The sequence below is a fragment of the Somniosus microcephalus genome, chromosome 1, assembly GCF_052327205.1.
Source record: "Somniosus microcephalus isolate GS21.2 chromosome 1, FLI_Smic_1.0, whole genome shotgun sequence".
NCBI lineage: Eukaryota > Metazoa > Chordata > Chondrichthyes > Squaliformes > Somniosidae > Somniosus > Somniosus microcephalus.
In genome coordinates this window covers 108,528,942-108,547,809 of record NC_140987.1, presented here as the reverse complement: position 1 = coordinate 108,547,809, position 18,868 = coordinate 108,528,942, and the positions used below count along the sequence as shown (strand labels likewise).

The 18,868-nt window shown below is 42.8% G+C and overlaps 1 protein-coding gene across 2 annotated transcripts in view; it reads right to left on the bottom strand.

The window, feature by feature from the left end:
• ror2 (receptor tyrosine kinase-like orphan receptor 2) overlaps window positions 1-18,868 on the bottom strand; it is a 450,069-nt gene that overhangs the window by 81,460 nt on the left and 349,741 nt on the right. For both annotated transcript variants that reach the window (XM_085984540.1, XM_085984543.1), the window contains exons 3-4: window positions 15,662-15,949; window positions 10,551-10,587 (exon numbers count right to left, since the gene is read on the bottom strand). In XM_085984540.1, the coding sequence (XP_085840666.1) occupies window positions 10,551-10,587; window positions 15,662-15,949 (325 nt within the window). The remainder of the gene's footprint in view (window positions 1-10,550; window positions 10,588-15,661; window positions 15,950-18,868) is intronic.

The window sequence follows — 18,868 nt, the reverse complement described above, 5'->3', positions numbered from 1 at the left end:
GTGATGGAGGGCATCCCGAAATTTTTGGAGGTTGGCGTCGTGTTCCTGTTGATCGTGACCTGCAATAGTAATGTTATCAAGATAGGGAAAAGTGTCCCGTAAGTTTTCCTGCTTAACCAGGCCATCCATTGCCCGTTGGAAGACAGCCACTCCATTAGTAACCCCGAATGGGAGGCGATGAAATTGGTACAGCCGTCCATTAGCCTCAAAGGCCGTGTACTGCTTATCTGAGACCTTCAAGGGTACCTGATGATAGGCACTTTTTAAATCGTAAGTTGAGAACACTTTGTATTCGGCCAGTTTATTAACCATATCATCAATGCGTGGCAATGGGTAGGCGTCCAAGTCAGTATATTGATTGATGGTTTGCGAATAATCAATGCATAGTCGTCGTTTGTGAGGTTTTAGAGGGTTCTTGATGATGACGACTTGAGCCCGCCAGGGCGACGAACATGGTTCGATGATATCCTCTGCTAAAAGTCGAGAGATTTCAGCCTCAATAAAAGATTGGTCTTCCTGACTAAAGCGCCGCGATTTCGTTATTATTGGTTTGCATCGAGGAGGAATACTGGCAAATAATGAGGGTTCATCAAGTGAAGCTGCTGATAATGCACAAAACGGTAATTTAGACAGTATATTAGAAATAGTAAGTCCAGGTTTGGATCCGCCGAACTCAATGGTGAGTTTCTTATGCTGTTTTTGAAAATCCAGCCCTAAGATGAGATCACTACATAAGTCCTTGAGCACCAAAAGTCGGGTGGAGGGATACATGCGACCATTAAGTGTCATATCAATAATACAAAAGCCGGAGATTCTGGTATTAAGTGATGACTGAGCCATCGCAATTGCCTGGTCCGATGGGAAGATATGTAGTTTCAATTTCGCAACAATCTGTTCTCTAATGAAACTATCAGTACTTCCTGAGTCAATTAAGGCATCTAAGGTATGCCCATTAATTGAAACTTTTGTAGCTGCATGAAACAGGTTCTGTGGGCAAGCAGCTGTAATTGGTGTGGTTGCACAGAGAGTGGCTGAAACTCCAGGTGTGCTTCTTCGGGAGAGAGCTCGAGAGGAAGCTTGATAGGTCCTAGCCGGAGCATCTTGATAGGCCCTAATTGGGACAGTTCGGTAGGCCTTAGCTGGATAGGCCCTCGTAGAGGCTCTTGATTGGCAAACTTTTGCAAAGTGTCCCTTTTTATCGCAATGACTGCAGATCGCATTGCGAGCAGGGCAGAATTTCCTAGGGTGAAAAGAATCTCCACAAAAGAAGCATTCCTTCCTAGTTTGCCAAGAGGCTGCTAAAGTGGGGTCATCCTCCTCTTCTTCATCAGAATTATCATCAGGATTAGATTCCTGATAGGGTTCACCTGAGGCCACTTGAATCGTCTGGTTGCAGTTACAGCAGCAGATCGAGATCTGGGCAGCTGATAGAGGTCTGCATTTTTCTTTGCCAAATCCAGAGAACAAGCCAGGTCAAAAGCCTTTTGTAGCTCAAGTGTTTTACTTTCTAGTAGACGCTGGCGTATAAATGGAGGGGCAATCCCGCAGATGAAAGCATCACGAATCATTTCTTCGCGGTACAGCTCAGCCGAGGCTGCCTGAAAGTTACAATCTATGCTGAGCCTGCGAAGTTCTTGAAGGAATTCGTTAATCGATTCCCCTGGCCCTTGTCGGGCTGTGGCCAGTAGATGTCTAGCATAGACCTCATTTGCGGTCTTGGCACATAGTTTCTTAAGTGCCCGGATCACCTCATCGTAATTATCCCATTCATCAACATATTCAAACACTGTTGGGTTCACATAGTTGATAAGTATCCTCAGTTTAGTAGAAGCATTCGCTTTACATTCATCAAGAAAATTCTCAAAAGTACGGTACCAATGCTTCCATACCCTGCCAGCTGCTGGTGCGTTTGGGTCCAAGTCCAGACGAGTAGGTTTAAGGATGTTTTCCATGATGGGTGGTTCCCTGGATCCTTAACTCCGAGTTTGTCCGAAGGTCTAGTATTTGTGAGTGTAAATACTAAGTTGCTTAAATTGATGTAAAAAGGAGTCTCACACATCAAGGAACTTTAAAGTAAGCTTTAAGCAACTTATAATTATACTATATACAAGAGCGGTCTTCACCATGCCTCCAGGAGAAGCCCTTTTACCACACTGAGCAGTTCAGTATTTATACTAGTCCAAACACAGGAAGTGATGTATGCACAGGAAGTGATGTATGCACAGAATTCACAGTTCACAGGAAGTGATGTGCACATAACTTCATCCGGAAGTTATTTATTATTATTACACGGCTCTTTTTCCGAGTGGCAGGCAGTGACTAGTGGGGTACCGCAGGGATCGGTCCTTGGACCCCAGCTATTCACAATATACATTAATGATCTAGACAAGGGAACTAGATGTAATATCTCCAAGTATGCAGATGACACAAAGCTGGGTGGGCGTGTGTGCTGTGAGGAGGATGCCGAGAAACTCCAGGATGATTTGGACAGGTTGGATGATTGGGCAGAAGCATGGCAGATGCAATATAACATGGATAAATGCGAGGTTATCCACTTTGGTGGCAAAAGCAGGAACGCAGATTATTATCTGAACGGCAATAGATTGGGAGAAGGGGAAGTGCAACGAGACCTGGGTTTCTTTGTGCACCAGTCGCTGAAGGTAAGTATGCAGGTGCAGCAGGCAGTTAAGGCGGCAAATGGTATGTTGGCCTTCGTAGTGAGAGGGTTTGAGTACAGGAACAAGGATGTCTTGCTGCAGTTGTACAGGGCCTTAGTGAGACCACATCTTGAGTATTGTGTGCAGTTTTGGTCGCCTTATCTGAGGAAGGATGTTCTTGCCATGGAAGGAGTTCAGCGAAGATTCACCAGGCTGATACCTGGGATGGCAGGAATGAGGAGAGATTGGGTCGATTGGGCTTATACTCGCTGGAGTTTAGAAGAATGAGAGGGGATCTCATCGAAACTTATAAAATTATAACAGGGCTAGACAGACTAGATGCAGGAAGGATTTTCCCGATGGTCGGGGAGTCCAGAACCGGGGTCACAGTCTAAGGATAAGGGGTAAGCCATTCAGGACAGAAATGAGGAGGAATTTCTTTACCAAGAGAGTGGTGAACCTGTGGAATTCTCTACCACAGAAGGCAGTAGAGGCCAATTCATTAAATATATTCAAGAAGGAGTTGGATATATTTCTTATGGCTAAAGGGATCCAGGGGTATGGGGAGAAAGCAGGGACAGGGTACTGAATTTGGATGATCAGCCATGATCGCATTGAATGGCGGAGCAGGCTCGAGGGGCCGAATGGCCTACTCCTGCTCCTATCTTCTATGTTTCTATGACAAAAGAGCTGAATTCCAGAGGTGAGGTGAGAGTGACTGCCCTGGACATCAAGGCAGCATTTGACAGAGTGTGGCATCAAGGAACCCTAGTAAAATTGAAGTCAATGGGAATCAGGGAAAACTCTCCACTGGCTGGAGTCATACCTAGCACAAACAAGATGGTTTTGGTTGTTGGAGGCCAATCATCTCAGCCCGAGGACATCACTGCAGGAGTTCCTCAAGGCAGTGTCCTAGGCCCAAACATCTTCAGCTGCTTCATCAATGACCTTCCCTCCATCATAGGGCCAGAAGTGGGGATGTTCGCTGATGACTGCAGTGTTCAGTTCCATTCGCATCTCCTCAGATAATGAAGCAGTCTATGCCCGCATGCAGCAAGACATTCAGGCTTGGTCTGATAAGTGGCAAGTAACATTCATGCAACACAAGTGCCGGGCAATGAATATCTCCAAGAGAGAGCCTAACCACCGCCCCTTGACATTCAATGGCATCATCATCACTGAAGCCCCCACCATCAACATCCTGGGGGAGTCACCATTAACCAGAAACTTAACTGGACCAGCCACATAAATACCATGGCTACAAGAGCAGGTCAGAGGCTGGGCATTCTGCGCCAAATTTCTCACCTCCTGACTTTCCAGCATCTACAAGGCACAAGTCAGGAGTGTGATGGAATACTCTCCACTTGCTTGGATAAGTGCAGCTCCAACAACACTCAAGAAGCTCGACACCATCCAGGACAAAGCAGCCCGCTTGATTAACACCACACACCACCTTAAACATTCACTCCCTTCACCACCGATGCGCCATCGCTGCAGTGTGTACCTCTAGAGGAATCAAGAGATATGGGGATAGGGCAGGAAAGTGAACTTGAGGTCGAAGATCAGCCATGATCTTATTGAACAGCAGAGCAGGCTCGAGGGGACGTATGGCCTACCCCTGCTCATAATTCTTATGTTCTTGTATGTTCTTATCTACAAGATGCACTGCAGCAACTCGCCAAGGCTTCTTCGACAGCACCTCCTAAACCTGCGACCTCTACCACCTAGAAGGACAAGGGCAGCAGGCGCATGGGAACACCACCACCTGCAAGTTCCCCTCTAAGTCACACACCATCCTGACTTGGAAATATATAGCCGTTCCTTCATCAACGCTGGGAACTCCCTCCCTAATATCACTATGGAAATACCTTCACTACACAAACTGCAGCAGTTCAAGGCGGCAGTTCACCACCACCTTCTCAGGGGCTATTAGGGATGGGCAATAAATGCTGGCCTTGCCAGCGATGCCCACATCCCATGAAAGGATAAAAAAAACGCGCTGTTACTTACCCTGTTGACACAGGTCCTAGATACCCCGTAGTGGGCGCCGCACTGTATCGGACTCCTGATGATCACATTGACATGCAAAAGCCCGCGAAAAGCCTGTGACCATCTATAAGCGTAATGAGCGGCAAGCGTTGTTCATTCGCCGCTGACTGCAAAATCCAGTCTGATATGTTCAGTCCAGAAATGGCCATTTTACTGTGGTGAGCAACTTGCCTTTTCTAGATTACAACATTGACTACACTTTAAAAGTACTTCATTGGTTGTAAAACGCTTTGAGACGTCAGGTGGTCATGAAAGGCGCTATATAAATGCAAGTCTTTCTTTCGAGTTGGAATATTACAGATTAGTGGCAAAATGCAACTGAAGGAAAAAATTCAAAATACTTTGAATACATATGAAAAAATAAGAGACAAAGCAATGCAGATAAATGTTGTGTTTAACAAAGCACTGACATTATTAGCATTCGCCGATGGGAGTTTTCTACTGTATTAATAGTCTAAAACATGCCTCTTCTGGCCTTGACTCATCAATCTTCCTAACTGCCACTTGAGGCGGAGTCTGGAGGTTCAAAGCCTTGACAAACTGCTTGACAGCAAGCTCAGCTTCCTACCCTACATTCGTTCCAATACCAAGACCACGTTCTTCCATCGCTACAGAACAGCCCACCTTTGCCCCTACCTCAACAACAATAATTTGTGGCAGAGATTCTAGCAGCGCTCTGTGTAACAAATTATTTTTAATCCCCCCCTCAACTTTGTGATTATCTTAAAGTTGAGTCTTCTCATTACTGTCTCACCAGCCAGTCGAACCAATCTCGCACTGTTAACCTCTTCAGAACCCTTCATAATCTTCATAAGGCCTCAATCAGGTTACCCTTTAAGCTTCTCAGCTCTGGTGAAAAAAGCCCCAACTTCCCAAGTCCTTCTTTATAATTCTAACCCTTCAACCCCTGGTAGGGTTCCAGTGAATCTACATTGCACATTTTCCATCATTTTTGTACCATTCCTGTAACATAATGTCCAGAACTGTACAGAATTACATAGAATATACAGCACAGAAACAGGCCATTTGGCCCAACCAGTCCATGCCGGCATTTATGCTCCATTCGAGTCTCTTCCCGTCTTTCCATTATCTAACTATCGGCATAACCCTCTATTCCCTTCTCCCTCATATGCTTATCTAGCCTCCCCTTAAATGCATCTATACTGTTTGCCTCACCCACTCCCTGTGGTAGTGAGATCCACATTCTCACCACTCTCTGGGTAAAGAAGTTTCTTCTGAATTCCCCATTTGATTTCTTGCCGACTATCTTATATTGATATATTATATTGCTCTTCCCCCCAAGTGGAAACACTGGGGGTGATTTTGCCAATGGGGGCGCGTTGGAGGCAGGACTGCTGTTTGTCAGGTTTTAGTCCCGCCTCCATCGACTTGTGGCCAACCCACGCTATTTTCCCTTGATTGACCTTGTTGAGCCCACTCAGCCTTCTCTTTTCTAGAGAAAAGAGACCCAGCCTGTTCATCCTTTCCCGATAGGTATGCCCTCGCATTTCTGGCATCATCCTTGTAAATCTTTTTTGCACCCTCTCCAGTGCCTCTATATCTTTTTATAATATGGCAACCAGAACTGTACACAGTACTCCAAGTGTGGTTTAACACTGACATTCTCTGTTGTTTCTGAGCAGAAAGCAGATGGCTGTTGCATCGGAGAATGCAGCAGCCATTCTGCCATTTCTGCCATTGAGATGCCGGTGCCGATTGAAACCTGCAGGAAGAAACAAAGGTAAGTAAACTTTTTCTAACACTTTTCACTCACCTCACATACTTACCTCTCCACATTTGCACCTTGTTGAGCCCACCCAGCATTCTCTTTTCTAGAGAAAAGAGACCCAGCCTGTTCATCCTTTCCTGATAGGCATACCCTCGCATTTCTGGCATCATCCTTGTAAATCTTTTTTGCACCCTCTCCAGTGCCTCTATATCCTTTTTATAATATGGCAACCAGAACTGTACACAGCACTCCAAGTGTCGTCTGATCAAGGTTCGATACAAGTTTAGCATAACTTCGCTACTGGTCAATTCTATCCCTCTAGAATTAAACCCTATTGCTTGGTTTGCCTTTTTTTTAAAATAAAGACCTTATTAACCTGTGTCACTGCATTTAATGATTTGTGTATTTGCACTCCCAGATCCCCTACCTCACACTTGTGTTGAAATTAATTTGTCAGTTATTTGCCCAGTCTGCAATTTTATTAATGTCTTCTTATAATTTATTGCAGTCCTCCTCAGTATTGACTATCCCCGCACCCGCCCCCCCCCCCACCCTGAATTTGGTGTCATCCGCAAATTTAGAAGTTGTATTTTTGATTCCAAAGGCTAAATCATTAATATAAATTGTGAACAGTGGTCCCAGCAATGATCCTTGTGGGGCCCCACTTTCCACCTTCTGCCACTCTGAATAGCTACCCTTTACCCCTATTCTCTGCTTTCTGCCTTGCAGCCAGCCAGCTATCCATTCTGCTACTTGCTCCTTAACTCCACATGCTGTGACCTTATTCATTAGCCTATTATGTGGCACCTTATCGAAGGCCTTTTGGAAATCTAGATAAATTACATCTACTACATTACCCTTGTCTACTCTCTCTGTTATTTCTTCAAAGAATTCAATGAGGTTGGTCACGCAAGATTTTCCCTTTTGAAATCCATGCCGACTATTCATTATTATATTTTTGGTTTCTAGATGTTTTTCTATGTTCTCCTTTAGTAGGGATTCCATTATTTTTCTTACCACAGATGTTTAGCTGACTATGTCTATAGTTCACTGGACATGTTCCTAAATATAGGTATAATGCTGGCTATCCACCAGTCCTCTGGCACTACATATTTTTCGAACAAATTATTAAATATGTGTAAATATTGCCTCTGCTATCTCTTCTCTAGATTCTTTTAAAATGCACGGATCCGTCTGGACTCGGGGTTTTTACCCTTTCTACTTGTGCTACGACCTTTAATGACTTGAGTATTTGTACACCCTCTGCTCCTCTACTCCATTTTAAATATTTCCATTTAAGGTACTTGCTTTTCATATTATTTCCAAAATGAATGCATTACATCACATTTTTCTACACTGAACTGTAACTGCCACCTATCTGTTCAGGCTGCTAGCCTATCGATGTCCACCTGACGTCTTTCAGAATTCTTGTCACAATTTGCATTCCCTCCAATTTGGAATCAGCAGCAATTTCAATAATGTGTTCTCAATTCCTCATCCAGATCTTTTACATTTGCCTGAACAGGCATATGGGGACTTACTTCAACACCTCATCTGAAATTCGCCCAACCCCCTCCCCCTTTGACAATGCAACATTTACTTGTCCCTTCCTTGTTGGAGTAGCAACACATTGACTGAGAAAACAGTCCTAAATATACTGCAAAATACTGCCCCTTTCTCACCATTCACATTTTTCCTATCCCAGTATCATTTTTAGATAATTAGAATCTCCTACGATTATAAATTTATTGCTACAATCAGTCTCACCAATTTGTTTACAAATGTCATGTTCTGTTTCCTTTGAACTGTTTGGCGGTGTACACTACATTCCCACTGGCGTGACTAATCCTTTGCTATTTCATCAGTCAAATCCACTGAGATTCTGTCTGGACCACTCCTCTATTTATCCTTTTGCTCTAGTGCTATGACATTGTCTCTGAATAATACCACTATATCTCCTCTTATTTTGTGCCTCCCTATCCTTCCCAACATTTTATACCCAGGAATTTCCAATCTTGACACAGCTGTAGCCACGTGCATGCAAAGTTGCTTTAAAACTACATTCACAACTCTTGAACAGCAGAAGCCTAAAGTTTGCATATGCACAGGTGTTTCAATGTTGCTATGGCAGGGCTCTGAAACCACCCTACAGTACAAACATGGAAAAATTGGGCAATTCAGGCAGCCACATTCAGTGATTCCTCAACATAAATGGGGCAATGAATCATGTTCCAGGAGTCACAAGTCCATACTACAGAACTGATGCCATTCCACTTCCGCCCAATAAGTTTAAAGAACTGAAAACTGTAAAACATATTATTATAATAAAGTTAATTTTGGCAAGTGCTATGCATAAATTTTATTTCATCTCTCCTTGTGGAGCTGAATTACATGTGAATGAAATGAAGCCTTTGTTTCAGCCTTATCATATTGCCTTTTTGTACACCCAGCAGTCCAAAATTCTGTCCATCTTAAGTCTTGTTGTTGCCGTGCTGTCAGATGTGGAAGCTGCCAAAACTAACAAATACCATTTGGCAGTTTGAGGGCGCCAGCTGCACTGAACAAGGTCTGTGTAATGAAAGAATTAACCCAAGGCTTTGAAACCAAAGGAAAAAAAATAAGCACCATTGAAGGATTGAGGATTTGTTTCAGAATTTTTTCGTTCAGACAGAAAAATCTCTACTTAAACTCAAAACAAACAGTGACTCCACTGCGTCTGACCGTAACTCATTTTAAAAGGTGTTATCCCCAGTGGGAAACTTTAATACAAAATAAAACCAATGCAGCAATCTTATAATTGGAATTAATGCAAATTAATAACTACAAAATAAAAATTACAACATACTGTTACTTCAAAATCATTTAGGAATTTTCCCCTCAAAATACATTTTCCAGAATATTAAAATGTGAGTAATTTCAGACAAAAGATGTAAACCTATAGGGGGGAGAAATTCCCCTAGAGGGCCATTTGGGGCGCTAAGTCAAAAATGTTTGGAAAGCTGGCGCCAGGCGCTAAATCAAGTGCTGCACTTGGCTCTTGGAGCGCAAGAGGCGGGGAATGTCCCGATCCGGGGCAATGTGTTCAGCAGCAGCACCACGCGTGGCGCTGCCGCGATGCAGGGGCTCGTCCCTCAATTAAAAGGAAAGGCACCCACTGCGAGATGTGCATTTTTTTTGGCATCTGCTGGAGCACCAGGGTGCGAGAGTGCCGATCGCGGCACTCAGCCGGTGTCCGGTGCTTAAAAAAAAGGATTATTTTTCATGTCGGCCACCCACCGCGCCTTTAAATGGCGCCCCCACGAGCAGCCGGCCTCACCGTTAGCGACCCCTGCAGTAGTCGGTAACATCGACCTGCGCTGCCACGGGACGCGAGGGGGAATTTTTCTCTCGAGGCGCTGCGCCCAGAGATAACGTCATGATTTCCGGGCTCAGAAGATCGGGGCGATACCCGGTAGTGCCACTGCTAAGCACCCGCGAATTTCGCGGGAGTGTGCAAAAAGCCATTTGCACTCTGTTAGCGCCTCCCACTGGAGGGGCCAACGATAGGAATTTCGCCCCCGTATTGTGCTGTACCATAATACAGCACAATATAGGTTTACATCTTTTCTCTGAAATTACTCCTTTTAATATTCTGGAAAATGTATTTTGAAGGGAAAATTCCTAAATGATTTTGAGGAAGTAACAATATATTCTAGTTTTTATTTTGTAGTTACTAATTTGCACAGGTGAAAATATTTTATTTTGGTTGGGAGTGCTGTGGGGTGGGGGGATGTGGGGGGAAACAGAGGAGCAGCAGCATAGCATGCTAGAACCCCAGCTTGCTACACCTGCAATTCCTTGTATGATGAATTCACATCCTGAATTGTACCACTATGGGAAAATGCCACAGGAAGAGGAGCTGTTTCCCAACATTTAAAAATAATGCAATATCATAAATAACAGCATTTTTGGAAATACTCTAAATAGAAAAGTGAAGGAAAATATAAAGTCCTTTTGTTCTCAAAGTTTAAATCCTACAAAATGCACTGACATAATCTGAAGATCTGCAAAAAAAATTTTTTTTTTTTTTTTTTTTTTAAATATAAAAGGTTGATTCATCTGCAAGCAGTACTTACTGCGAACTGTGATGTGGACTGTGAGTTGGAGACTGACCTACAAGAAAGGAATTGAACAAAATCAAAATGAATATCTGAAGAGTTAAAATATGACAAAATTATTTAAACAAAATGTATTTTTTAAATATATGTTTGCTCCATGCCATCTTGTTTTTATTTTTGTCTCGAGTATTTACCTCCCACCACAGGATTATGGCCCAGATTTTGCGGCCAGCAGCAAACGAACGGCGCTCGCCATTCATTACACTTACCCACAGACTTTCTGTGGGTTTTTGCATGGCGAATCACGGTAATCAGAGAACTGAAACAGTGCGGCTACCTCTACAAGGAATCTGGTACCTGTGTGAACAGGGAAAGCAATGGTGTGTCTCCTCAACCAATCAGATTTACGAATGCTTGAGACGCGCAGAGTCTAAACCACAAAGTGTGAAATAGATATGTGCTCCCAATGCCAAATCATGTACAGAAAACGCAATAGAGAGGGAAAGAAAGATGGGACTGAGAAAGAAAGTGAAGAGACAGAAAGTAAAAGTAAAAAAAAGTTTAATTTTAATTTTAATTTTTTTGAAATCTCCAACAATAATTAAAATCTGAAGGAATGAGCCTCACATTTTTTTAATTAAATTTTCAGTGCCAGAGAGTTTGGCAGTAAGACTCATTACGCTGTTAAAAATTCAGTTACACTTGAATGGGCAAGCCCTAACTTTTACTTGCCTGTTTAGTGGGTATCTAGTGGGTAAGTACCGCTACTTTACGCCCTTCGTGTATGTGAAAGCCGAGTTTCTCATCAAGGTACTGGTGTAGTGAAGCTTCTGGAGGAGCAGGTCAATTCTGACAGCAACTTCCTGATTTCCGCAGATGCTGGAAGTTGCTGTGCGATTTCATAGAAATTTACAGCACAGAAGGAGGCCATTTCGGCCCATTGTGTCCACGTCGGCCGACAAAGAGCTATCCAGCCTAATCCCACTTTCCAGCTCTTGGTCCGTAGCCCTATAGGTTACGGCACTTCAAGTGTACATCCAAGCACTTTTAAAATGTGGTAAGGGTTTCTGTCTCTACCACCCTTTCAGGCAGTGAGTTCCACATTCCCACCACCCTCTGGCTGAAGAAATTTCCCCTCAAATCTCCTCTAAACCTCCTACCAATTACTTTAAATCTATGCCCCCTGGTTGTTGACCCCTCTGCTAAGGGTTATTTATTCCTTAATAACGGTGAGCGCCATTAGCTATTATACTTACTGCAAAATCTGGGTTGCTTAAATAACGTTTGATCCATGCAATCGTTTTTATTTTGTCTCAAGAGTATTTACCTGAATATTTCCCCTCCCACCAAAGGATGATAACTTGGCTTCACTAAACATCTCCTCTGGGAAACCCAGCAAAGCAGGATAAATCAGAGGCTGCCAGCCTCATTAAAATCTTTAAATTGCCAACCCACCTCCTGGGAGCAGGTTGGCTGCCCGTCCCTTGTCCCACCTCCATTAAACCATGGGCGGGTTGGGGTCGGATTTCAGATTAAAAAAAAATTTAATATCTGACCCGAGCCCGAGTTTTTGGGTGTTAAAGTTCAGCCCTTTTTCTTTTGTTATTTAGATACTTTTAAAGGCCCACAATGATATTTAAAAAAAATCATAAGTAGTCCTCTAATTTAAATTTCTGTAATGGTTTTAATCCTGATAATTTGTGCCCATGGGTTGGCTGGTTTAAAATTGAAGAAAATATCCCTACCAAAAGGAATACTGTAGATGATCCATTTCTGTAGAAGTGAGACAAGCATCAATTTCTTAATTTAAAGCAGATAATTAAATGTTAGATCTTGCCTGGGTTGTAGCTGGGATTTCTCATAGTTGTTAATATTATCACCACCATCATCAATAACATGCATTTATATAGCATTTTTAACATAGAAATTATCCCAAGGCACTTCACAGATAAGCATGATAAAAGCAGACACTGAGCCAAGGAGAGAGAAATTTGGAGGGGTGACCAATAGCTTGGGCGAAGAGGTTTTTTTTTTTTTTTTTTTTTTTTAAAGGAGGGTCTTAAAGGAGGAGAAGGAAGTAGAGTTCCAGAGTGGAACCCAGGATGCTGAAGGCTACTACCAATGATGGGATGAGGGATGGAATTGCATAAGAGACTGGAATCCAAGCAACGGAGAATTCGGAAGGTGTGGGGGGTGGGGAGGGGGTGTTTCGGGGCCGAGAAGTTTATAGTGATAGGGAGACATTTAAAAACCAAGATGAGATTTAAAGACAGGATAAGAAAGAAAAGTAAGATTTGCATTTATATAGCACCTTTTACAATCTCAGAATGTCCCAAAGTGCTTTAGAGCCAATTAAGTACCTTTGAAGTGTAGTCAAAAGCAGCAGAGGTTTGGGTAAGGTAGAGTTTTTGGAAGGTGGAGGATTGCAAGTCAACAAGGAAAGCATTGGAATAATCAAGTCGGGAGGTGACAAAGGCATATATAGGGGAATCAGCCTCAGATGGGCTGTTACAGGAACAGATGTGATAGGCGATATTACAGAGGCAAAAGTGGGTAGTGTTTGCAGAGTTTATGGGGTTGGACATTCAGCTCAGAATCAAACATGGTGCGAAGGATGCAAATAGTCTAGTTCAGCCTGAGACAGTGGCTGAGTGACAAGGGAGCTGAGTTTGTGGCAGGGACTAAAGATGGTGGTTCTCAATGTTGAGCTGTGGGGGACAGAGGGGAAATCAAGGCTCATCCAAAATTGGATGTCAGACAAGCAATCAGTCAGGATCAATATGTTCTATTTCCAAAGCAGGCCAGTTTTCTATTTTCTTTTTCAGATTCTTGGCCAGTGCCAATTAGTCAATAAATTTGCAAATAATATCAGGGAATATTATGCAAAAGCTGCTTGCACCAAAGCTGCTGATAGAAGGGACAAAGCTAAAGGTAAAAGGTACTGGCATTTGGAAGTGAGGAAGTGAGACAGTGGGAAGGTAGAGTTGGGAAACATCACTGTGCACATCTGCAGGTGATGTCACTAAGGGTTGGCAAGTAGGTAAGAGAGGGCCAAGGATAGATCCTTGGGGACTCCGAAGGCGATGGTAGGAAGAGAAACCATTGGTGGAGATACCCTGGCTATGCTCATATAGGTAATAGTGGAATCAAATGAAAGAAAGAAGACTGACTTGCATTTATATAGCGCCTTTCACGACCACTGGACGTCCCAAAGCTCTTTACAGCCAATTAAGTACTTTAAAAAAAAGTGTAGTCACTGTTGTAATGTAGGAACCTCGGCAGCCAATTTGCACACAGCAAGCTCCCACAAACAGCAGTGCGATAATGACCAGATAATGTGCTTTAGGGATGTTGGTTGAGGGATAAATATTGGCCAGGACACCGGGGAGAACTCCCCATCTCTTCTTCAAAATAGTGCCATGGGATCTTTTATGTCCACCTGAGAGGGTAGACAGGACCTCGGTTTAACGTCTCATCCGAAATGAGGGCAGTGACACAGAGCTGGACAATGGAGGCACTGGAAGAGGATCGTATGGTTGGCCAAGTTGAATGCTGCAGAGCTCACAGAGAATGCAATTAGTGACTTTGGTTAGGGCCATTTTGGTGTTTTGGAAGAGCTGGAAGCTGAACTGGAGGGTGTCAAACAGTGTTAGGGGAGAGGTAACAATATGTTCAAGTACCTTGGAGAGGAAAGCAAAGTTGAAAATGGGGTGGTAGTTAGCAGGGATCAAAGGGTAAAGGGTGGGTTTTTGAGGAAGGGGTAGTCTGAGAAGTGAGAACATCATTGATAACATGGAGACTAGGAAAGGGAGTTGGGTAGTCAGGAGGCAATAAAGCTCAGCTCCTGGACTATATGGAACATCTGCCGCATGACCCCAGGCACAGGGCTCTGATGAGCAAATCATCTCGGATATGGGCAGGTGCAGAGATGCTGGACCCATGAACAAGCACATTATGAAAACCCAAAGCGCCAAGGAGAAGCCAGTACCTTTTACCTTTAGCTTTGTCCCTTCTATCAGCAGCTTTGGTGCAAACAGGTTTTGCATAATATTCCCTGATAATATTTGCAAATTTATTGACTAATTGGCACTGGCCAAGAATCTGAAAAAGAAAATAGAAAACTGGCCTGCTTTGGAAATAGAACATATCGATACACCAAGCCCTGTATAATGTAACCTACGCTTGTAAATAGGTTTAAGACATTGTCCCAATTTGGCAACAGCAGGTCTGATGCAAAGAGCCGTAAATGGGATTGAAGGTGCAAGTCAGAGTTTTGTGTAATTAAATGACCACATGCGGCCTTTCCTATGCAACATATTGATGACATTTTTAGCTATGTGCTTAACGTGTAGCTTCCCCACAAGCAATCAAACTGGGATTTACTGTGTGGAGGATGCGGTACATTCTCAGTGCATCTAATATAATAGTGTATTCTAAGCTAATACACATGGGTATCCAAAGGACAAAAAAAAACTCGGCTTCTGACAAAAGAGGAACCCGAGTTATCTGTACGCATTGTCTTAAGAGACTGGGAATCCATAGAAATTTATGGCACAGAAGGAGGCCATTCGGCCTCAAGGCTGCCAGCATTTATTTTTCTACTGTTCTACTCCTTTGAGCATTGAAATAGCTGATCAACTGGCTCAAAGGTCAAAACTATCTGGCTATGGCTCTAACCACTGGCCTCACCACAGGCCAAAACACTCCTCTAACCTTGGCTATCCCAGCTAGAGAGGGGAGCACTAAAGGCAGCAGTCGCTTATGTCCAGTGATGCCACTTTCAGCCTCTGCAAGCTAATCTCAAAGCTGCAGAATTGGGTGGGGGATGGCTGGCATCAGGGAATCATTTTTAGTTTTTGGTCTTGGGTCCGTGACTAGTCCAGTAGCTAGTGTCACAAGTGGGTAGGTGGAAGAGCTTTGAAACAGCAGGTAGATTGATATCTTGCTGGTAATAATAGAGCAACAGAAGAATGTACTGCTGTGGCGGACTAGGGTGTGTGGGAGGAAGTAGAAGAATGAGAGCAGCAATTAGCAGTGTAATCGGTGAACTCTATTTATTCGCTAATTTACATTATCCACGGGTGGGGTGGAGAGGATATATGTATAAAAAAAGTACAAAATGTACATACCAAGTTTCACATATAGCACCCCAGTAGCTGTGATGGTTTTATTGCCATTAGATGCGACGCACTGGTAGTAGCCTGTGTCAGTTGTATCCAGGTCTTGAATTCGCAGTCGAGAACCGTATTCTGTTTTCCTTATTGTGATCCGTCTTGCCTCTTGAAAAACCGGTGCATCATTTTTCAGCCATCTTATGTTTGGAAGTGGGTTGCCTGCAACTTTGCAGTGCAAAGTCGCTGTCTGGCCTTGTACTATAGTGATATTGTTCACAGGCGCCAGAAAGGTCAGAAAGTAACCTGAAGGTGAAAGGTCAGAAAAAGTCAGTGATGAACATGAAGGCGACGTTTAAAGCTCACAAAATATAAGATGCATGTCAGTTCTTTTAAATTTGACTGTATCCAATTCATTTCAATTTATTTTTGAAAAAGTCAGATACACACAGTTAATTGGCTTTAATTTTAGATTGAAAATGTGTTTACAAAGTCACATGACGCAAAGAAAAAATCTCATTAAAACTCTATAGCACTCTCAAAAAAGTGATTGAAATGTAATTTAAAATTGGTAGGAAGTTTTAATTGTATGTTAGAATATGTAGTATAGTGCATTGAAACACAGGACAAGGCCCAAAGTGACCTAGCATAGCAAAATTGACAATCCCTCTCTAGGAGGTCAAGTACAGTAAAAAAAAAGGTTCCTTACCGGGTGCTGAGGAAGAGATGTTTTTATAAGTGGTCAGAGATCACACAAATTATTATTCAAAATTCATGCAGTAGTCTCAATTTGCTCTGTTGAAGATGAGCTTAAAATAATTGAAAACACAGGCTTTCAGACCTGAGCGAGAAAGCCACAGATTCTCATGGTGGGTACAGAAAGAATGTCACAGAGGGAGAGTCAACAAGAAAACTAGACAGTGACACAAAGCAGCAAATATACTGGAACTATGTAGCAGATCAGTCCACATATGTAAAAAGATGGGTCTTTTCCAAATTGTTTATTAGTATCTTCTCTCATGCTGACTGGCCTGCTGTTTTTTTTTTAAGCATTTTATATTTTATATTTGCAGCATTTGGAGTTCTTTTCTTTTGGTGTCCAAAGGAGGAGGAGGAAAAAAAACGAGAGGGAGATATTTTGAAGCAATATGGCACAGGGTAATTGTGGAGAGAGTCAATGGAGATGTGGTTATGGGAAAACTTTGGAAAAAAGGAGAAATACAGAGGCCAAAAGAGAGGAGAATCGCAAAGCCGACTAGCATGGTGTTGGAATATATGCGTGTTAATGTGAGGAGAGTTACAAATAAGGTCGACAAGCTACAGGCGAAAGTCGCCACATTGGTGGGGGGGGGGGGGGGGCGGATGGCAGTTATGATAGAGTGGCTATAACAGAGACCTGGCTGCAATATGGGCAAGGATGGGAACTAAACATTCCTGGCCACAATGCATTCAGGAGGGACAGGGAACAAAAACAGTTAGGGGGGGTGGAAACGTTGATGATGGATAATATTAAAATTCTACAGAGGAACTATATACGAGAGGGTTTAAATCTATTTGGTTGGAGTTAAGGAACAGAAAAGGAGCCATTACATTGATGGGTGTTTACTATAGACCCCAAATAAATAGTGAGGAGATAGAGGAGCAAGTCTCTAGGCAAATTTTATAGAAATGTATAAATAATAGAGCAGTAACAGTAAGGGCCTTCAATTACCCTTATATAGACTTGGGGGGGGGGGGGGGGGACAGTAAAGGGCAAGGAGGGTTAAGAATTCCTAAAATGTGTACTTTCTTGATCAGTATGTTTCTAGCCCAATGAGGAAGGAAGCAGTGCTGGATCTCGTTCTGGCGAATGAAGTAGGGCAAGTTGAGTGTGTTTCAGTGGGAGAACATCTGGGTAATAGTGATCATAATATAATTAGGTTTAAAGTAGTTATGGAAAGGGACAAGGAAAAATCAGCAGTAAAAGTAAAAATACCCAGCTAGAAGAGAGTCAAGTGGTTTGAGAAGGGATCTTGCACAGGTGGACTGGAAACAAAGACTGGCCAGGAAAACAGTAAATGAGCAATGGCAGGCCTTCAGATGGAGATAGTTCAGGTACAAACCATGCATATTCCCATAAGGAAGAATGATAGGGCATCCAATGCTAGAGCTCCCTGGATGACAAAGGAAATAGAGGTTAAAATAAAACAGAAAGAGGTTTATGACAAATGTCAGGTACAGAATACAATTGAAAACCAGGCAGAATATGGAGAGTGCAGGTGGAAATTGTAAAAGGATACAATAAGGGCAAAGATGTATGGGAAAAGATTAGCGGGCAACATAAAAGGGAGCTCAAAAATATTTATAAAGAGTAAAATGATAGTTAAAGAAATGGTACAGTCAATGAGGGACAACAAAGGCAATCTTGTGGAGGCAGAGGGCATGACTGAGGCACTGAATGAATACTTTGCATCTGTCTTCATTAGAGAAGAGGATTGCTGCCAATATAGCAGTAAAGGAGGATGTGGTAGCAATACTGGATAGGATAAAAATAGATAAAAAGTAGTTACTTAAAAGATTGCCAGCACTCAAAGTAGAAAAGTCACACGGTCCGGATGGGATCCATTCTAGGTTATTCAGGGAAGTAAGGGTAGAAATTGCGGACGCTTTAGCCACAATCTTCCAGTCCTCCTTAGATATGGGAGTGGTTGCAGAGGATGGGAGGACTGCAAATATGATACCCCTGTTCAAAGAAGGAGGGGGGATAAACCTAGTAACGACAGGCCAGTCACCCTAATGTCAGTGGTGGGAAAACTATTAGAGTCCATTGTCAAGGTCAAATTAATTCCCACTTGGAGAAGCATGGATTAATAAGGAACAGCCAGCATGGATTTGTTAAAATCTTGTTTGACTAACCTGAGTTCTTTGATGAAGTAACAGAGGGTTGATGAAGGTAATGCAGCAGATGTTGTGTATATGGACTTTTAAAAGGCATTTGATTGTAATTGGTTAAGGGATAGAAGGCAGAATAGTGATGAATGGATGTTTTTCTGATTGAAGAGAATTATGCAGTGGGGTCTCGGGGGGTTGGTGTTAGGACTATTGCTTTACTTGTTATATATAAAAATGACCTGGACTTGGGTATCAGAAGTACAATTTTGAAGTAAATATTGAGCAGACTTCATGAGGGCATAGACAGACTGGTGAAAAGGGCAGACACTTGGCAAATGCAAATTAATGCAGATA